Source organism: Electrophorus electricus, chromosome 5 (genome assembly GCF_041902795.1).
Source record: "Electrophorus electricus isolate QZ-2024a chromosome 5, ASM4190279v1, whole genome shotgun sequence".
In the NCBI taxonomy this organism is placed as follows: Eukaryota; Metazoa; Chordata; class Actinopteri; order Gymnotiformes; family Gymnotidae; genus Electrophorus; species Electrophorus electricus.
Window position 1 is genome coordinate 15292501 of NC_137501.1, and position 21275 is coordinate 15313775.

The 21275-nt window shown below is 43.7% G+C and overlaps 2 protein-coding genes across 10 annotated transcripts in view; both read left to right on the forward strand.

Annotated features, from left to right (window-relative positions):
* frmpd1a (FERM and PDZ domain containing 1a) overlaps positions 1-9033 on the forward strand; it is a 27699-nt gene extending 18666 nt beyond the window's left edge. For all 7 annotated transcript variants that reach the window (XM_081714291.1, XM_081714295.1, XM_081714297.1 and 4 more), the window contains 4 exons: positions 210-392; positions 599-743; positions 1008-2069; positions 2251-9033. In XM_081714291.1, coding sequence (XP_081570417.1) covers positions 210-392; positions 599-743; positions 1008-2069; positions 2251-4880 — 4020 coding nt within the window. In that variant the 3' untranslated portion in view covers positions 4881-9033. The remainder of the gene's footprint in view (positions 1-209; positions 393-598; positions 744-1007; positions 2070-2250) is intronic.
* Positions 9034-10490: 1457 nt separating this feature from the next.
* Positions 10491-20983, forward strand: pgm2 (phosphoglucomutase 2). Of its 3 annotated transcripts, none has more exons than XM_027026438.3 (14): positions 10491-10692; positions 11733-11900; positions 12127-12318; positions 13371-13454; positions 13661-13854; positions 14026-14215; positions 15117-15214; positions 15368-15557; positions 15818-15911; positions 16181-16307; positions 16534-16723; positions 17165-17298; positions 17653-17784; positions 20641-20983. In XM_027026438.3, exons 1-13 carry the CDS (start codon positions 10618-10620, stop codon positions 17753-17755), a joined length of 1839 nt encoding a protein of 612 aa, XP_026882239.2. In that variant the 5' UTR covers positions 10491-10617; the 3' UTR covers positions 17756-17784; positions 20641-20983. The 3 variants fall into 3 exon arrangements, 2 of the variants coding, with proteins under 2 accessions (XP_026882239.2, XP_026882237.2); XR_014123798.1 differs by having other exon boundaries at positions 10492-10692; positions 17653-18075; XM_027026436.3 differs by having other exon boundaries at positions 10492-10692; positions 17653-20983.
* The last annotated feature ends 292 nt before the right edge of the window (positions 20984-21275 follow it).

Consider the following 21275-nt stretch of genomic DNA (forward strand, 5'->3'; position numbering starts at 1 on the left):
CACAGCTCATGATGTCAGTAACATTTCAATATGTCCAGGATCCTGGAAGGCAGTATTGTGTGGTCTCTAATCTGCATGCACATGATCAGAGAGAGAGAAGTGGAACTAGAGATCATCATCAGGATCCAGGCTCAGAACCCTCATGTTCTGTTTCACACTGCACATGCACATCACTTCCTTCTCTCTCTCTCTCTCTCTCTGTGTCTCAGTTGCAGGACCGGGAGTCTATGGTGAGTCTGTTGGTGGGGGCACAATACGGAGTGAGTCATGTGATAAATCACAAGATGAGCATCATGGCCACGCTGACCGACTTCCAGAGCATCAGTAGAGTAGAACTTCTTCCAGAATCAGAGCATGTTAGCCTCGTCAAGATCTACATGCAGGACATAAAGGTACAGGCCCATCAACACACAACACACACAAACCAGCATGAATGTGCGCGCACACACACGCACACACACACATTGCTCACTACCTCTATCACCCGAATCATACCTGTTCAACTTCACGCTCTCTCTCTCTCTCTCTCTCTCTCTCTCTCTCTCTCTCTCTCTCTCTCTCTCTCTCGCTCTGTCTCTCTGTCTCTCTCCCACTGCAGCCCATTACTCTGTTATTGGAATCAGTGGCTGCTAAGGACTTGTCGTGTCTCGTGGCTGGTTACTGTAAACTGCTGGTAGATCCCCAAATCTGTGTGTTCCCCTGGACACCCCAGTCTAAGAGCCACCGCATATCAGCAGAGGAAGGTACATTATGCTGAATAGATTAACCACATATTACATACACTGGATTCTATGCTAGTACTTCTCCCAAGGGATCCAGGCAAAGTATACGTATATTCCCATTAAGTGAAAATGTAATACTGCTGGCTGATACTATGGACTATGATACTATGGATGGTAATTGCTTCATTTAAGATATGTACTAAAAGTGAATATTATAGAAAATATTTATTGTTAAACAGTAGTTGTATAATGAAGTGCTGGTTTGTTTATGTATGTACTGTATAGGTTATGTATCACGATGCGGCAGCGATTCCGAAGACTCTGACACAGATGTGAATGCCCTGCTCTCTCGGGATTCTGGTGCTACCCAGACTAATCAACAGGTGGCAGCAGTCAGTTTAGCAGCTGTAGGGCAGGTAGAAAAAAATGCTAAGGAAGAAAATGAACTGGAGAAAGCCAAGAATGAAAAAATAGGGCAGAATGAAACAGCTGATGCAGAGAAAGTAACTCTAGAGGAACTGACTGAGTTCTTGCATGCAAGTGAAGGAGAGACGTACGTAAAAACCGATGAAGAAAAAGACAACGTGGAAAAGGAGGATGAAGAAAAACAGGAGAAGGAGGTGGAGCCACCATGCGTAATCACCATGGACGACCAATCATCCGAGGCGTCAGACTCATGCCATACAGAATCCCGTTTCCTAACGAGCATGTCCAGTGACTCCATTGATGCCTTGGAGGAGGATGACTATCTGACCTTCAGCCACCCAAGCCAGCTGCACGTAGGAAGTCACTGCTTTCAGTCGGATTCTTCCCTGTCGTTGCCAAGTCCAGGAGAGCCATACTGTCAGGATGCCGATTTTCATGGTGAGCTGAGTTCTACTGATTTCCAAGGAAACGACGACCTATTCGAATGTTTTGCTGCCCTGTCCAGCATTGCGGAGTATCTGCCCAGTCCCCCTCAAGCCAGTGAGGATGAGGATTGTGAAAAGGAGGTAGGTGAGGATGAAGAACAAAGAGCGGAGGTGTTTGAGGAAGCTTCTGGAAGTGACCCACCGCTTCAAGGAGATTATGTGTTTACATTTGAGCAAGGCGACGCCCGATGCTACTACAACATCTGCGCCAACGTGACACCTGACAGTGCTCACAGCCTCCCCAGAACACAATTGTCTCCCAGCACTCAGGACAAAAAGGGTGAATCTGGAAGAGAGGAAGCCAAGGACACCAGGTCCATTCTAATCCTGCAGCCTCCACCAGGTTTTGGAGATAGTAGCTCAGATGATGAGTTTTTTGATGCCCAGGACAGATTCACAACTCCTGAGGAGCCTTCGTCAACAGCCAATATGACAGGTTTGGACACATTATTTTCTCTAAACTACTTATGATATTTTTGTTTATAAGATCAACCTTGAGCTAATTATATACACTGTCTGCATTCTGTATTGCTGTATGACACCGGCTAAAAGTGTTTATGTAGAGTTAATGTAGAGTGAGGTTAGAGATGGTTTTTTGGTAACTCTCCCCTTTCCAGACAATTCTACAGAATCAAGCAGCATAAAGAACCAACGGAACCTAAGTGACATCAGGATTGGTCTGGGAGAGAAGACAGACGAGAAGGAAGGCGAACTACAGGACCAGATGGAAAACAAACTTTCTAGGCTCCACAATAGATGCAGAAAACGTCGTTCCTTCATGGAAACAGATTACACCTCATTAGTATCGTTCCCAGAAAAAGATCAAACAAAAGATTGCAACCGAGTCCCCAATCATGGCTTGGGATGCCACAGCCATGTTGAGAGTCTGATCTCATGTTTTGAGGGTGGTTTATCAGATCAAGGCTCTTGTCCCACAGTCTCATCCCTAACCAGTACTGAAGGGGAGCCTGTACAGCTGGAGTCCAAACCAATTACACCACCCAAACCGAGTGGACCTGGAACCCACCATCTCCTGGATAGTACGGCTAGTCAGCGAAAACAGCAGGTTATCTTGATGGAACCAGATTCCATGGAGTTTAAATCCGTCACTGAACTAATGTCCACTGCCTCGACTGCTATTGTAGCAGTCTGCACCCATTCCGAGGTTAAAGCCATAGAAAGCAACATCTGCAGTCCTGATGCAGAAGAAGGTGCAGTGGGTGGGCTGTTTAAAGAGTCGCTTACTGGTCACTTGTTCTTTGCCACATCTAAGCAAGAGGAGTGTGATATCACTTCACCAGTAAAGACTAATGACCAACAATGTCTCACAGAAGATCTCTCCCGGGATTCTTCAGATGACCAAAAAAGTTGCTCACTCCAGCAACCAACACAAGTACCTCAGTCTAACGTTCAAGTTGCGACCATATGCTACACTTCAAACCCCAACACACAAAAGTATGATAGGGGTAAAGGAAGTCTGGAAATTGGCTCTGGAAAAGTCCCAGCAGAACCAAGACTGAGAAGCAGGATCCAGAGCTTGTCTGCTGCAGTTGAGAGGACTTCACCTTTTTTACCTCAAAGGCACCTGTTTTCTCAGAGGGAACCTCTTATCCACACAAAAACACCAGTATCCAATAACACTACCAAATCTAGCATAGCATCCATCCAAGAACTGTCCTATAGTGTCCCATCTGTGGAGCCTGTCCAGGCGTACCTACTTACACCATATTCATCAGGCATCCTTGGCCGCCTGTCGGCTTCAACACTGCGGGGAAAGATCCAGAAATTACCCTTCTATCTGTCATGCTCCCAGGAAGTGCTAACTGGTAATGTTAGCGTTGGTGGTAATACTACAACAGCAAAGAGGTTGTCTGAGACGCAACCAAATATAAACAAATTTGAGGTTGCAAAAGAAGCAACAGAGGATGTGACAACAACTGACTTGACCTCTGAGGTTCTTGATAGTATAATATCCGAGAAGGTCACAGAGGTGACTGAAGAGGTCAGAGGAATAAGCCAAGCTAATCCTCAATTGCAGGAAGGGCAGAAGGAAAAAAGGGAACCCCAAGAACCTTCTCAACCACCAAAGTCTCCTTCATTCTTGAAACCAGTTTCTTCCATCAAGATCAACCCCTCATCAAAACTTGTTACTACAAAAAACCTCAATGGACTGTGGGGTGTGGTGACGTCACACGAGATTGCTGAATTGCAAGGAGAAAGCAGCCCCGTTCAGAGCTCTGGCTATGTGGCTATTTTCACAAACTCTGAATCCAAGCCTACGTGTACCCAGCCTCATGGCCTACCTAGCCCATGTACTCATGAGAAGACTAAATTTACCTGCAGTTCAGCCCTTGCCATGGGGTGTGAGACGGTTCTGGAGGGTGCTCACACACCCATGGAGGTCTGTGGATGCCAAGCAGTATACACTAATTGCTTCAGTGGTGCCCTGAACAGTGACAGCTTTGACGATGAGCTGACTGTCTATGAATTTTCCTGCAGGACACAGCAAAGTGAGAACGTCCATGCGGCGTTAATGACATCTGCCCCTCATTCATCACTGTCTGGTTCCCCTTCCTTTTCCCCATCCTCCCCCCTTCCCTGCTTCCCTGGAATGGTACTTCCATCATCCTCATCTGTGGACCTAGGCCCACCTCTGTCGCCCCTTGACGGCCCGGACTGCTTCATCTCATACCCTCACGAGGATGCTATCGTCGCGTTATTGGCCCGGCGTTACCCATTACCACCCATGGGCTTCCTGGAGCTGCAGAGAGATGTTGATACACTGTTAACAGTCCTGACTGCTGCCACGAAGGACCAAGATGGCATGCAGGAGCACCCCAGAGAAACATGTGCAGAACACTTTTCAGAAAACAAGCACAGGCTGCATGTGGAGGCACGGGGGCTCTTAGCTGGCTGCCAGCAGGTGGTGAGGATCGGACAGACCCCGACTGAGACACTGCAAACGTTATCCGAGAGCTTTAACTCGCTGGTGCAGTTGACCAGCGTGTGTCTGAGTTTCTCCAGTTGTCAGAGGTGCCAACAGCGGCACGTCCATGCCCTGGCAGGGCTCGCAGGTGTGGCACAGTCTTATCGGGAGTTTGCACAGGCAGCCGAGCATGTGGGCACTGCCACAGGGAAGAGGACTTGCCAAGATCTCAGTGTTAAGCTCCTGGCCCGCAAGTGCACCACACTCACAACTTCAGTCTTTTGCCTCACACAGCTCTTCCGCACACTCACTGCCCTCTGACCTCTGACCTCTGACCTATACCTAATGGAACTCTAACTAGGAGTGTTTCTTATGGACATCTGAGCCTAAGGCAACAACTCCTCATATATGTATGGAATACTGCCAAATCTGAACTAGGAGATTGTACAAGTAAACTAATTAAGCTATTATATGGAGGTTAATGGACTTTTGCCAGGGTAACCTAACAAGAGCATCCAAAGAGGCATACACACACACACACACACACACACACACACACACACAATATATGGGTGTTGGAGACAAAAAAAATAATGTCAGGCTTGTTGCTTGCAAATGCACTAACTCACAGGCAAAAAAAGACATACTGAGAAACTGACAATCACTACAATGAAAACTTATTGTGCTGTTTCTTTGTAAATATTTAAAGGTGCCACAGAATACATTTATTCCGTATTTTAAATTGTCTGCATAGAAGGTATGTGACTTTAGAAGGGCTGGGTGAAAAATACCTGGATGCAGTTTAACATGTCCGTTTATGACCCTATGATTTGCCCTTAGAATGAAACATGTTATCTCCATTTTTTTGGTGGGATAATGGGTCATTTTTTTGGTGGGATAATGGGTCATTTGATGACCTCTCTGACTGGACGGTTTACAGTGAGACAGCGTGATGGCTCATACAGAACCAACATGCCAAAATATATTGCTACAACTGTTGAACCACAGACCATTTACGCAACCAAACATATATGTTTGAGTCTACATTGGAGGAGGAAACAGATATTGGGCCAGTTTCTTAGAGATTGGAAATGAATGCTTCAGAGGTGAGGTCTCGATGTTGTAGAGGACAGTTGCATTCCCTGGGATCCTGCGCCAAGAGCATGTTTGGCAGCCTACGTCATTTGTATGCAGGAGCTGATATGATGTACTCTGAAAAACAATCACGCTAAACAAGTCATACTCTGGTTCTCAAACAAAACTGATTTGAATAGATTGACTAGATGTCTTGTCAAATAACAATCATCTCCACTGAAGTGGCGAAGATGCTAATGTTAGCTAGAAGGCATGAGTTAGCTATGGAGTGGATATCTCTAAGCAACCAATCTCGTTAGCTTCTGAGTTGTGTCTTGTTGATGAAATCTAAATTAGAAATTTACCACACAAAGGGATTGACAAAAATACATCTTATATTGGCTATTTATATTACAGCACAGGATGTTTCTTTGAATGGGACACAGGCAGAAAAACCTCAGTGTAAATAATTTTAATTATTCGAGTTAAATAACAAATCTAAATATAAGTCATCACTCTCTTTAATTAATTTTGATAGCTATCTGCTACTTGCTTTTGATCTCAGCAACAATATAAAGTAAATTAAAGTTGTTAGCTCACTATAAAACTTTGTGTAAGATGATCTGGCTTTAACTACCAACATGTGGATTAAAATCACAAAGCACACAGCTACTTACAGGCTGTGATGCCAATAAAGTGTTGACGTTTTGGCTGTGCATTTGAACATGTTTTGACATTTCGGCTTGCAGGTCCATGCCTGGGCTTGAATGTGGGCCGGGCTATGTATGTAAATGTATGTAAATATTGGGTGCGTACATGTTAGAACTGGCACAGTTTAACACCCTCTTTTGTTTATGTGGGAACTTGCATTTTAAGGAGGAATAAGTTCACTGTATGTCAGTTCCATATACAGAACTCTTCTTATTCAATTATGCCGAATTAAATTAAGTTTTCCATTCCATGGCACCTTTAAATATCTATTTGAATGTATTGAAATATTTTGTTACACATTAGGTATGAAAATAATGTATTTTTCTTGCCTGAGAATGCATAGGTGGACATTCTGTTATGGGCCGTAGAGGTATTATATATTAAGAACATTTAGTTTCTCTTTTGTTTAATTTTGTGTCTTTTTTTTATCATACAGACATGCAGAGACACAGGAATATTTCTTTGTCTCACTTCCCCTGTGTAACGGCTTGAGAAGAATACTTTGTGTAACATTAATTATTCCCTCTCCTGTCTGTACTGAGCACAATTATCAAACGGCTCAAAATTATAAAATACAGGGGATAAAATTGTGTCTACAGACCCCTGTTAAAATGGCATGTTTTTGTGGAATTTTTTTTTAACTATATCAGTATTTTTAACCTTTATTGTGAAACTGTAGACCCATCTTGCCTACCTATGCACACCCTTTCATAATTGGCAATGTGGCAGTGTTCAGAATCAACCAATCACATTCAAATGCATGTTAAATACTAACTAATATACACCTGCCAACAATTAAAGTTCAGCTGCTACTAGAGGAGGTCCCTAATATCCTCCTGGGAACGTACAACTGGAAAGGCCATGGGCTACAAAGAGTTGTTAAATTATTAGAAAATGTCATTCAGGTTTACAAAAATATTAAGCCATTGTATATACCATGGAATATAGTAAAGACAACAATCAGTGACTTTACTAAGAACAGTATTTCCCTTTAAAATGGATGAGACTGCGAAGAGGCATACAGCAGTGTTGAAAGAATTACAGTAATCACTGGCCATTATTGGTTACTCCACATGCAACAACAATCTCCTGAATTCTCCTAAATACATCTGGACTACATTGTAGTGTGCAAGATGGAAGCCTTTTTTGTAACACAAAAAAAAGACATCCAAGCTTGGGTAAAGTTTGCCAAAAAAAAAAAAAAGTATCCAATGACCGAAAACCACATGGAACAATTTTATGGTCTGATGAGAACCTCTGGGGCATAATTTCTAAAAATGTTTGGTGAAAATAAATACAGTCCCATGGTGAGACATGGTGTTGGCATCATGCAACACTGTTCCCATGGCAATGTGTGGAGGTGGCAGCATCATGCTTTGGTGCTGCTTTCCTTCAGCTGGATCTGCGTTTTTAATCAGGGTGAAGGGGCTCCTGAACAGCTCCAAATACCAGCTAATTTTAATACAAAACCTTAAAATGAAGAGGTGTTTCACCTTTCAGTATGGCAATGACCTAAAGCATGCCTCAGAATCATAGAAGTAATGAAGGTACTTCAACTGTATGTTTAGCGATTGCACCTGTTAAACAGGTTGATGTACTTTTTAACATATCTTTCCCTAAAATGGTTCTTAATGTTTCACTTTATTGGTTGCAGTTTCACCATAAAGGTACAAAAGCTTTAGACCTTTTATGTTGGTTTCATTTTGTACTTCACAAAAAGCTGACATTTAAACAGGGGGGTGTATGGACTTTTTAATACCCACTGTAGATTCTGACTGTAGTGGCTTTCTGTTGTAGGGGCCAGTAACTATACTATGCATATTTTGGGAAGGTATACAAAAGGTGTGAAATAACTCTACTGTATGTCAAAATTACCCGTTTTATAGTACTTTTGTCAGCTGCTTTTTCTGTGACTCGAATTTCCAGAGGCCGTGCTGTAGACCTTGTGTTTATGGATGGCCTTTTTTTCATTTGATTTTAGTACATTTTTTTGTTTGAATTTCAATTCTCTAGAAAGCAACTGGCAGTTTTATTTATATGAATATAGCATTTTGGGTCTAATTGCAACCCCAGTTATCTGTTCTGCTATTCTTTTAGACTCAGCTTTGTACTGTGAACATTACATCCACTCAGTATTTTCTTTGCTGTGAAGTTCAGAGTACATGTTTCTCTTTTGAACGGTCAATACTTACTTTTTTTTAAACAGCGGTTTGAACTTCAGCATTGATTACCTGTGTCTGAAAGCCTGTCACGACAGATAAATAATACACCAGGAGTCGGTGGACACCACAGTTTTCCATTTGTCCAGTTCACATAATTTCTTCTTTACTGGCCTTGATCAGTATTTACAAGAACTCCTGGAGGAAGGAGCCTTTCCCATCATCACATTCGTACTGCCATAGCAGCATAACGTTATCCTTCACTTACGGGGTGTGATTGTGGTTGTATAGACATTCCTGGAGGCTGACATGCAGTATCCCAGTAAGGCACCCTGCAAACCCTACATGCACTGGACTTTACCACACACAGCCAGGTCTGCAGAAGCACATGGAGAGATTAGAGCATGACCTGACTGGGAGGCATGGATCAGTCAGTGAAGAAGCGAATCAAACGAATGTATAGATGGTGAAATGCAATGTCTTGCTTTGTAATGCAGTATTCCGCCTATTAAAAGGAAACTTGAAGGGCAGGGGTGTTTCGTAGGATGTTATGCATTACACAGCCACTGCATTGTGCCACGAGCATTGCATTCAACTGCTATCACAGCTGATAACATTTACTGTCACCTTCCTGAATCCAGCTGCTTAGCTGCACAGTCATGCTCTCTGACCTGCATGCAACACTGATAGTTTGCCTGAGACACAATGAAAACAAAGCAGTATTCAGTATTGGCTCCAGAGAGATCCATGGGGACAGTGAGCAGCCATGAATCACCTACCTAGAGTCTCTAAAGAGCAAACAGGGCCTGTTTTGTGCTCCTTTAGTCTTAAGATATAAACATTTCTCTAGAAATAGGGACACAGATATCCAGAACTAGCTGTGCCACAATGATTCAGAGGTTTGAGGTTACCCACCCTGTACATTTCTCAAAAGCTTTTCTGTGTTGTTTTCAATGTCACTGTTTAATAATGACTCAAAATGGGTTCACAGTGTATGGGGAGGATGTGCGTGTTTGGAAGGCCTTTATACCGGAGCTCCCTCCACACAGATATAAGCACAGACAATAAAGAAATCTGTCCCGCTCCTACTTATTGTGGAGTCTGTATGAAATTGGTCCCTGTTAGGGTTGCCTTCAGTGTTTGCCAGAAAACCTAGAGTGTCATACTGAAATTGCCTCTATTTGTCAGGTGATTTGAAAGTGGGTTTTTTTTGGTTTGTTTTTTGAGTATGGTTTGGCCCTTTTTTAATCAAAATTTTAACTGAGCATATGGAGCAGGTACCTGAAAGTGGATCGCCCAGGAGTGAGCTTTAGCCATGAGGTATTCTTTTCATTTTTCATCCAGTCATTATTGAAAATGAGTGTTTCAGCTTCTTTTTGACTGGCCTGTCAGATTCAGTAGATACAATCTCATCTTCATCTCACCCCCACCTCAGTGGTTGTTCCTGGAGAAAAACGTTACCATTAAATAGCTGATTCACCATAATTGGCTATTGGTTCATTGCCGCTTTACCCAATTCCACTAGTCCCCCAAGTATGTCTTGATCTCAGTCCACAAGGAGCCTCAGGCAGCTAAGTGGCTGACTGCGTGATGTAAAAAAACCCCAAAAAACAGAAACGGTAAAAGAAACTGATCTAGCCTATTGAATGGAGAGCGAGTACATTTCTTCTGGTTCTGACTAATAAATGGAAGCACAATCCCAGGAAAGCTGGGACAGGTGGCAACCCTAATCTGGGTAGTAAATTGTGGACTTCTGGTAATGGAAGTTAGAAGCTGTATATAACAAACATTTTAGTTAGTCCGAGACGTTTCTCGAATTAAGAAACAATATTCAGACGTTATTCTTATTTTTTCTACCCAAAGAATTTACAGTACTAACTAGCCTCACCTCCTAAGTTACAAACAGGTCGTCCTAATATAATAACTCTTGGCGCATGAGTATCGTCGTCACGTTTTCTCAGTACAACTCGCGACAAAATCCTGCGTGACGCTGCAGGCAGCTCGCGCGTTGGTCACGCTGAAGCGCTACATCGTGGTTGTGTTTCTGTAGCGCTACTGAATTCGCTGCTGCTTGCACTGTACTTTTTTTAAAATAAAAATAAAAATACGATAACATGGATAAAGGCGTGGAAACCACCGGAGATGTCGGTTTGGACAGCGCCATCAAACAGTGGTTAGAGTTTGACAAGGTAAGGTAGGATGTTCTAGCTAGCTAACACTCGCCCTGTAACATCAGCGAAGCTAGCTAGCTAAGCTAGTTAACTAGCTGTGTACCTGGGCTTAGCCAGCTGCTGTTCTTTGACAGTTTTGACAAAAATACGCTACATGCTTCCACAAACCACGTAGACAGATGGGAAAAAGCTATTTACGTGTATGAGCAAGGATAAACACTTCTGATTATCGCGAGCTAACCTACATCTTTACACAGATTCTGGAGTTGCCGGAAACCTTCTCGGTTTGAAATGCGTATGTACTTCTTTGGAGTACTTAGCTAAGCTACATGACGACCAAAACATAGAAGATCGTCTGTCTTTTTTACCCTACTTTTTAAATGCGGAAATAAAATAGTTGCGCCTGAATGAGATCTTCCTATTGCAGTAATCAGACTGACGTGCTTCGCTAACGTTACCACCCGGTGCTTGGACACGTGAAACTCATTCATTGGTTGTAAGCGGTAACGAAAGGCTCCTGATTTAACCAAAAGTGAAAACGGCAGTCTGGTCACATCGGTTTGTAATGAGTTGATGAAGGAACAGAATTTAGTCAGCGGAAATGTTTTCTGTGCCTAGTTGTGTTTTGTGTGACCTAGGCAGACTTGGCTAGAATAGATATAGAAGTGTCAGCGCGCGCGTGTGAGAGTGAAATTAAGCCAATTAGGCTTCCAATTCTGCTAATTCTATGGGTATGATGGGGGATCCCAGTCTTGCCCAATTCGTTAAAGTGGAGGCTTGATGAATGAATGGTTTATATTTCATTGTAGCAGGATCCCTCAGTCAGGGGATTAGATTGCAGCTTGGACCTTTACTATAATGTCAGTTATGGTTTTCATACCTAAACTAAGACCAAATTAAAATGACAATAATAATAATACCTAGATTGCACTCTGAGTAACTACTTATTCGACTCAAAGAACTAGCCTAGTATGTAAAACCCTCCCAGATATCTGTGGACCTTGATGAGAAGTGTTTGGTAGCTCTGTCTCCTGCCACATAGTGTGTCTTTTTAACAGAACCCCAAGACTGCCATGCTCGTCCGAGAGATGGTGAAGGAGGGAGCCGTCGAGCAGCTGCGGAAGTGTTTTGCTGCTCGGATGGAGTTCGGCACGGCAGGACTGAGAGCCGCCATGGGACCTGGAGTGTCCCGCATGAACGACCTGACCATCATCCAGACCACCCAGGTGAGAAAGTCCACCATACACACCATCATCCAGACCACACAGGGGAGAGAGACAGAGACTCCACAAGAGACACCTCCATCAAACATGTCCTACAATTTCATCATGTGATTTTACTAGCGAGGTCATGTTTGAACAGCACTTTTTGCAAACCCACAGGCTGCTGAATGATAGGCATGTGGTCAAAACTCTCTCTCTCTCTCTCTCTCTCTCTCTCTCTCTCTCTCAGGGTCTCTGTCGGTATCTGGAGCGCTGCTTTGCAGACCTGAAGGAGCGCGGTGTGGTGATCGGCTTTGACGCGCGTCAGCACACCGCCAGCGGGGGCAGCAGTGAGCACTTTGCAGCCCTGGCAGCTGCTGTCTTTGTTGGCCGTGGCGTCCCTGTTCACTTGTTCTCTGTGTTCACCCCAACACCCTATGTGGTGCGTAAACACGTTTGTGAAGTCCAGGCTCCACTGCCCTGTCTCTGTGATCAGTCTATAGGAGTTTCATTAAGGTGTGCTTGGGCTTCAATAAGTGTGATGTATGCTTCTGCATCCAGTCCTGGAGACTTACCATCGCTGACTGAACACACTCATCAACTCCGTTAAGGTCCTAATAATTAGTCTGATAATTAGCTGATGAGTAGACACAGGTTAGTATATGGCACACAGTGCTCACAAGAGGGATGTCTGACAAAAAGGGCCCCGGTGAGAGTGTCTGTTCACCAGTGATCAACTAGATCATCACCAGTTATGTACACACACACACACACACACATATGCATACAATTTTTTACCATTTTTTAATACACTCTGACTCTTTGCAAGTGGTCTGCCACTTGATCTTCTGATTCCAACTGGGTTTTTGACTCAGAATAGTGAACAACATAAACTAAATATTTTAAGACTAGAAGAATTGGAGTCTGCTAGGTCAATATGCTTCATAATTGATCTCTACAATTTTGAAAAAAACTTAATCCATTGTGGACAAAAGAGGATTATGGAACATTACTTCCATTCAAGTTCATACTGGTGCTGTATTAGGAGTTTTTTGTTTTTTCATTCAGCGTTTTGACAGAGAAAGTGAAAAATATCACTGAACATTGAAAATACTTCCTTATTGCTGTGGTGCTCACCATCTCCCATAAGATCTCCTGCTCTAGTGACTTGATGTCTCTCAAACACTGAATTATTGTCTGCCTGCCAGTCAGAAGAGTTCTTTTACATTTTTTAGCCAGTCATGGAGCTGGGAGCGCCTGATCATGTGCTTGCAACATGCACACGGGCTGGCAGCGGATCGTTTTATGGGAGGAGTTTATAAAAGAAACAGCCGCGTGCATAACCACGTGAAAAGGGTGCAGTGAATGAGCTCAGTTTAAATAATGCCAGGATTAGAATTTGATTGACTCCAATATATGTACAGTCAGTGTCTGTCTAATGTCTAATGTCGCTCTCTCTCTCTCTCTCTCTCTCTCTCTCTCTCTCTCGCTCAGCCCTTTACTGTCTCTCATCTGGGCCTGTGTGCTGGTATTATGGTGACAGCTTCCCATAACCCCAAACAGGACAATGGATACAAGGTACATCCGTTCATTTGTTTTTGTTTTTATTCCCTTGTTTGGCTTACTGACCCTTTCCTGAAACGTTCCATCAACGGTTTTCTCTAGTAATTTACCAAGTCATTGGTCTGTTGTAGGTTTATTGATTGGATTTTTCAATGTTAGTGTGTGTGTGTGTGTGTGTGTGTGTGTGTGTGTGTGTGTGTGTGTGTGTGTGTGTGTGTTAGGTGTACTGGGAGAATGGGGCCCAGATCATTCCTCCCCATGACAGGGGAATTTCAGAGGCTATAGAGGAGGACCTGCTGCCATGGCCTGAGTCCTGGGACACAGACTCCGCCTCCCAGAGCCCCCTGCTCAAAGACCCTTACCAGGACATCCACCGAGAATACATGCAGTCCATACAACAGCATTGTCTGCACAGGTACACACACACACACACACACCATCCTGCAGTTTGTACAACACCACTGCCTCTACAGGTGCACATCTTTTCTAGATTGGTTTTCTAGTGCAGAAGGTGTAAACACACACACAGTCACATGCACTCTACCTGCATGTCTCTCTCTCTCTTTTTCTTTCTCCCTCCTCTCAGGGAGGTAAACAAGCATTCAGAGGTGAAGGTCGTCCACACCTCCGTCCACGGTGTGGGCCATGTGTTTGTCCAGGCCGCGTTTAAAGCCTTTGACCTTCGACCCCCGTGCGCTGTTGAGGAGCAGAAAGATCCAGACCCAGACTTCCCCACTGTGGAGTATCCCAACCCTGAGGAGGGAGCAGGAGTGCTGGTGTGTGTGTGTGTGTGTGTATGTATGTATATGTGTGTATGTATGTATGTGTATATATGTGTGTGTGTATGTGTATATATATATATAATGTATGTGTGTATATATGTATGTATATGTGTGTATATATGTATGTATATGTGTGTATATATGTATGTATATGTGTGTATATATGTATGTATATGTGTGTATATATGTATGTATGTGTGTGTATATATGTATGTATGTATGTGTGTGTATATATGTATGTATGTGTGTGTATATATGTATGTATGTGTGTGTATATATGTATGTATGTGTGTGTATATATGTATGTGTGTGTATGTGTATATATGTGTGTATGTGTATATATGTGTATGTGTATATATGTGTGTATGTGTATATATGTGTGTATGTGTATATATGTGTGTATGTATATATATGTATGTATGTGTATGTGTGTGTGTGTGTATATATATATATATATATATATATATATATATATATATATATATATATATATATATATATATATATATATATATATATGGATGGAAAACTGGTGCTTCAGTGATTTATAGATATTCATTTATAACTTTGACCTTATTTAGTGAGAAATGGCCCAAAGCAACATGAACACAATTTTAAAACATCTCTGGCTATGGTTAGGTTCTTGGATATATATTTTTTGATAGATTACAGGAACATGACAATTTTTCTTCAGAAATGTTTAAGAGCAGAGAGAAATGAGAGAAATAACTTCCTCCGTGTCCAGGGTTGCTCTGCCACACGTAAGAAGTGTCTGTTGCTGAGTAAACCGCAAAGGAAAGTTCATTTGAAGGTGGAGTTGGGTAGTTTTTAACAATATTGTAATGACTAATTGAACTCTGTGTGTGTGTGTGTGTGTGTGTGTGTGTGTGTGTAGAATTTGTCCTTTGCACTTGCAGACAAAGAGGGAGCCTCTGTGGTTCTGGCCAATGACCCTGATGCGGACCGACTGGCTATGGCTGAGAAACAACCAAGGTGTGTGTCTTGTATGCATGTTTTGATCTCAAATTTGCATGCACTACTAAACTACTCTCTCAAATCAGGAATGACATCACCTGCCAAACATACCGACATGTACCATAAAGTATTTCTCTCTCTCTCTCTCTCTCTCTCTCTCTTTCTCTGCAGCGGAGAGTGGAAGGTGTTCTCTGGTAATGAGCTCGGCGCTCTGCTCGGCTGGTGGCTCTTCCAGTGCTGGAAGCAGCGCCACCTACAGGGGGAGCCCAGCGCCTCTGTGAAGGACGTCTACATGCTGGCCAGCACCGTCTCCTCCAAGATCCTCCGCGCCATCGCCCTCAAAGAGGGCTTCCACTTCGAGGTACGGCCAGCGCTTTCACACGGCCACTGCTGCACCTTAACGCTTCCGAGAACCACCAGAAATGATCTTCTCAAAGCGCAGAACGTTCGTATGTGTTTTAGAACGGTAGGAGATTCTCTGATGTTTACAGGTAAATGCGAGCGTTTTGTTTTCCAAGCAGCCTGTTAGGAAGGGCACATATACCAGCCTTGAGCAGGGGTGGTTCATTCCCTGCCCTACAGGCTTTGATCATCTATCCCCCACTGTCTGTCTGTGTGTAGGAGACGCTGACTGGTTTTAAGTGGATGGGGAACAGAGCGAAACAGCTCCTGGACCAGGGGAAGACCGTGCTGTTCGCCTTCGAGGAGGCCATCGGTAACGCACCTCTCACTTCTTTTTAATACCCTCGTCCCTTAACAGCTGCGGGAGAGACAACCATCCTCAGAAACAGCGTCATAAAGGCCACACCCGCGTGTTGCTAAAGACGCAATGAGACGCGTGCTCCTAAAGACGGATTTTGACTGCACGTGAATTGGAAGCAGTTCGTATCATGGCGCTCATTGGTGGCCAATCTCATTCATGCACCGTTGGCTTCATCTCTCCAAATCCGCCGGCGTGTTACGTGAGCTGTGCTTCCCCCACAGGCTACATGTGCAGCCCGGCGGTGCTGGATAAGGACGGCGTGAGCGCGGCTGCCATCGCTGGGGAGATGGTGTCCTATCTGTCCTCCAGCAACTCTGTCTCTCAGCAGCTCAGCGCCATCTACGACCAGTGAGTCCCAGTCTGGCAGCTACTCTGCAGAAACACTAATTCGGACTGGCAGCATCGACGTGTTTTGAGGGTTTGTGTGCGAGAGTGTGGGGGTTTGTGTTTCTGCATCTCACACAGCCACAGAGCAGGTTTTGTGTTATTTTGTTTTGTCCAACTCAATTTAAAAGTTAATATTAAATCCCATTCGTTCTGTCTCTTTCTATATCCATCCCTGTCCCCCATCCAGATATGGCTACCACATCACCAAGAACTCCTACTTTATCTGTCACGAGCAGGAGACCATCAGACGTCTGTTTGAGCGTCTGCGGAACTATAGCGGGGAGAACTCCTACCCTACAGAGTGCCAGGGTTTCCCCATCACCGGCGTGCGAGACCTCACCACGGGCTATGACAGCAGTCAAACCGATCACAAGGCTGTGAGTGTCATGTGAAGCCTTATAAGTCTTTATAGTAAATATTGGTGTTTTAGTGGCAATTTCGTGTTGTCATTGTTTTATTTATTTTTGTTCGGTACTTAAGTCATATTTTTGTCATTCATACTGGTGGAGAGCAAACAAAGAAACAATGGGGACAGTGGTAGCTCAGTTGTTAAGGTACTTGACTTCTAATCGGCCCCTGAGCAAGACCTTTAACCCTCAATTGCTCAAAATTGTATTCAGCCATAATTGTAAGTCACTTTGGATAAAAGCGTCAGGTAAGTACCATTTTAAATGTATATGAAACAGATTTTATATGCAGATCATCATAAGCTACACTAAAGGTTTAGTTTCTTTACTAACATGGTTACACCTAAACCGTTGAGACATATGATCTTTAAGATTAGTTCTTGCATCTCTTGCTCTCTCTCTCTTTCTCAGATCCTCCCCACCAGTAAGAGCAGTCAGATGATCACATTTACTTTTGCCAATGGGGGCGTGGCCACCCTGCGGACCAGCGGCACTGAGCCCAAGATCAAGTACTACACAGAGCTGTGTGCTGCTCCAGGGGACAGGTCAGAGAGTACTACACAGAGGTGGGGGGGGGGGTGGGGTCAGGTCAGAGGTCAGAGAGTACTACACAAAGCTGGGGGAGGGGGGGGGGTCTGTGTTCACCTCCTCTACTCTACCAGTACACTCCATTTATCAAATGTGCACAACCTAAACTCATGTATGCACACAAGTGCACTCTGCATTTCAGACTGTTTAAATGCACAGAATCCAGACCTTCCAAACACACTGAAGATTGACCAAGTGGTTAATGTATTTCTGCCCGTTGCTCACCAAATGTTTTCAATCCTCCCTCCCTCACGTAGTCACACACTCTCTCTCTCTCTCTCTCTCTCTCTCTCTCTCTCACTCTCTCTCAGTGATGTGAACCAGTTAAAAGCTGAGCTGAATAAACTAGTGGATGCCATTGTGGAGGACTTTTTCCAGCCCCAGAAGAACAACCTGACCCCTCAGCCAGAGTGAACCTGCAAAAACCCCCACGCTCATCTCCAGCAAGTCAACATACTTCAGCAAAAAATACGTTTATTCCTCCTCACCCAATCTTCCCACGTTCCCCCTGCTAGGTCACTCCCGCCCAGGGAGGGTGGAATTGGCTGTGCTGGTGTAGAGCAAACCCGCGCGTTTTCGAGGCACGGGCTTCCCAGGACTAGCGTTTACGACCATCGCCCTCCTCTGGTGAACGTCCGGCGTGCCAGACCACTGGCGGCAAGCAGCTCCCTGGCTCTAGCTCTCCTCTGTAACCTGCAGCTTTGATGAATGGCAACTCTCCCCCATCTCACCAGGCGCGTACCCCCTCAGCTAGGGCACCTGACCTGTCTCGGCTTCACAAACTCCCACTGACCGCTGACTGGCCTCCCATAAGGGAGTCCGGCGGCTCACGTATTAGAGGAGGAACGTGAAATCCTAGCCCGCTGACCGCTAGAGCAGTTCTCGCCACACAAAGCCGTTGCCTCGGTGCTGGTATAACACCACCAACCGTAACTCGTGGTCTGGGTTTGGATAGTTTGCCTTGCTGCAGCTAGAGTCTCGGTCCCCACTAAGATATCGGTGCGCGTCACCCCCATCCTTCAACAGCTATGTTGGTTACCCATAGTTACATGCATTCAATTCAAAGTTCTTCTACTAACCTTTAAAGCACTTCATGCCCTCATACTGCAGAATTATTCCATTCCTACATTCTCTCATTCAGGTCGTTTAGTTTGCAATACCTTTCCTCTGGAACTCCCTTCCCACACAATAATAATAATAATAAATAATATCTAGACATACACTATTTTAGAATGACTATGTAACATCTACAGAGCACTGGGTCTAATTAATTGTAGCCACAGTGTCCTGTTATCGTTTATTTTAGCTGCAAGCACAGCAATGAATATTGAGACTGAACATGGAAAAAGTTAACTTGATTCAAATATTTTAAATAAAAACATTTCAGGTATAAAACGGATTGTATGCAGATGACTGATAGCGGGGGAGGTCTTGGTGATGGGCAAAACAGGCCAGAGTGTGTCCACCTCGGCCTGAGTGTGTGTTCATCTCTAAATACCTGTGCAAAGTGCTCATCGCGGGAGTTTGTGCTCCTGTAAATGCACTGGATTTTCACAGAAGGGTGCAGCCATTTCCACAGAGATGCGGGGCGTCTCAGTTTGCACCACCCAGAAATCTTTAACCGCCGTTCAGGAGCGGGTGCACATTCAGCACGTCGTGCTTGACCTGCCCCGGAACAGGCGACGTAGCCCACAACAAAGTGATCCGGTCCGCGTAAGACAGAAAACCCAGGGCTCCATCATATTAAAGTTGGCTGGCTAAGCAATACACCTTGCTTTGGTGGGACATGTCCCTGATCCCAGAGTCTCCTCCATGTGCCATATTTATAATGCAGAACAAGCAACTGGACCATCGTCCAATTTTGATGTTGTTCTCGGGCACATGGGTTGACATGAAACGGTGGTATTAAAGCTTTAACACGAGGATGGTTGTCTGTACAGGGAGAACAATCTACGACTCCCAAGTCCTTTAAACACGTTTCCAAGGAAAAGCAAAAAGTCACTGTCTGGTTACCCATGGGCTGCACTCAAAATAAATATGTAAGCAGTTTGTTTACTCAACCACTGATGAAGGACCTCTTTCCAAAATATCCTGTCTGGAAACCTTGTGTACTTCACAGCTATTTTTTTACAAACACACACACACACACACACACACATATATATATAAAAAATACACACACACGCACTGTATGTATAATTGCGTGTGAGGTGTGGTAGCTTTAACACGGCCAGATGATTCCTCTGCTTCCACAAATGCACTGGGATGAATGCATATGAGAGCTGGATTTTACTGTGTCTTCTCTCAACTAAGTGCTAGATGATGGAGACAGTTCAGTATATGGTGACTAGCGGGTAACGAGCGTGGAGATTCTTGTAGTTCTATTTGTTTTCCCTCCTGCTTTCTTGTTTAATGATGACTTAACAATGACGTCCGTGCTAGAATATAATGTGCCTTATGCTGGTTTATCCCCCAGCCTTAGAGATTTCAAAGGACGTGTGGACGTTTCAAAGGACCAAGTTCAGCTGACAACTCCCATCTATTAGCACTACCCCGTTCCTACTTAATATTAATAAAGTTCAATGAATATTAATGAACTTGCCTTTTTAAGCATCCATTGCCATTGGTTATTTTGTGAATGTGTGAACAGAGTTGTCTGTCTGTCTCACTGAAGGAGAATTTTTACATAATTTTTCTGAAGTTTATATAAAGGACTGCTTGCTTACGTTAATCATTAGTCACATTGTACAACTGCATTACTTAGAGAGGTTTCGCATAATCTCTGAAGTCTCTGTGTATGAACATGACTTCCTTAATGAGCTTAATGGCACATTTTATATTTTCACTTAAAACATTTTCAATTTAAGTGTAACTATACGTTTTATTCAGTCCATAGTCAGATCATTTGATCCACTGAACTTAAACCTGAAGCTATTTCTTCCATATATGCGGAGGGGTTTAACAGTCACATCACACTGTTGGAAGGGTTTTGGTGACTAGAAATGGTTCCTGTTGTCATGGGTCCATTTCGTTGCTATGGTTTCGAGCTTTGCCATCAAAACTATTGTAAACTACCACTGCTATACATGCATCCAACCCCGTGCCACTGTAAACACCTGACAACATGCCATGCATACGGAAACCTGTAAGGTTTTTTCTGCCTTTTACATGCAAGACTGCTATCGACTGTCTTCAGTGTCCAGGCTGTGTAAATGTCTCCACAGGACTCCAATACAGAAACGCTCCTTCAGTACTTCTGACTGAACTCATCTCCTCACTGTTCTTCTTTTTCCTCCCAGGTGAGATCCAGGTATCTGATTTGGTTGGCCAATACACTGGTGAACAGTACCATCACCATGGTGTCATTACATTCCACATGGACTCATATCACCTAATTGTGATTTTTTGTTTTGTGCTTTTCAGTGTTAGAATTCACTGTTGTGTAACCGATTATTGACTGCTACTGGTTAAATGTCAGGAATGAAAGGTTTCATATCTGAGTAGTTGTGTATAGTTGGTTAGCAATGATGTGATGGTGGTGTTATTCATGTGGTTTGACTGCTCCAAATACTTTTCCTGTGTACTTTGCTTTTTTTATAGGCTTCCATTTATATGGTCCTAATAAACATCAAGTTGCAATAAGGGCTGAGTCATTGGTTCACTGGGTGTGGTACTCTTTGAGGAGACCAAAGATGATGGATGTGTGGACATTTTGTCTGCCCCTTGACCAAAAGGAGGAAAGAAATCATAGACATAACATCAAGATTGTTCTAGCATGAAAAATATCAAGACAAAATTAGTTTTGCTTAAAAGAATAAGGTAGTAAGTCTAAGTCTAAGGTTACCTTTTGACACAAATACACTACTGAAATCAGCAAAAATCCCCTAGTGTTTATATTTGCACTTTGTGTTTTCGTGCTGAACTTGTGAGGGCC

What these genes read in the sequence shown, in the direction of transcription:
- pgm2 (XM_027026438.3), top strand. Translation starts at nt 10,618, where the DNA reads ATGGATAAAGGCGTGGAAACCACCGGAGATGTCGGTTTGGACAGCGCC. An exon ending in TCACCCCAACACCCTATGTG is followed by an intron (nt 12,319 to 13,370) that starts GTGCGTAAACAC and finishes TCTCTCGCTCAG; the next exon opens with CCCTTTACTGTCTCTCATCT. An exon ending in AAGAGGGCTTCCACTTCGAG is followed by an intron (nt 15,558 to 15,817) that starts GTACGGCCAGCG and finishes GTCTGTGTGTAG; the next exon opens with GAGACGCTGACTGGTTTTAA.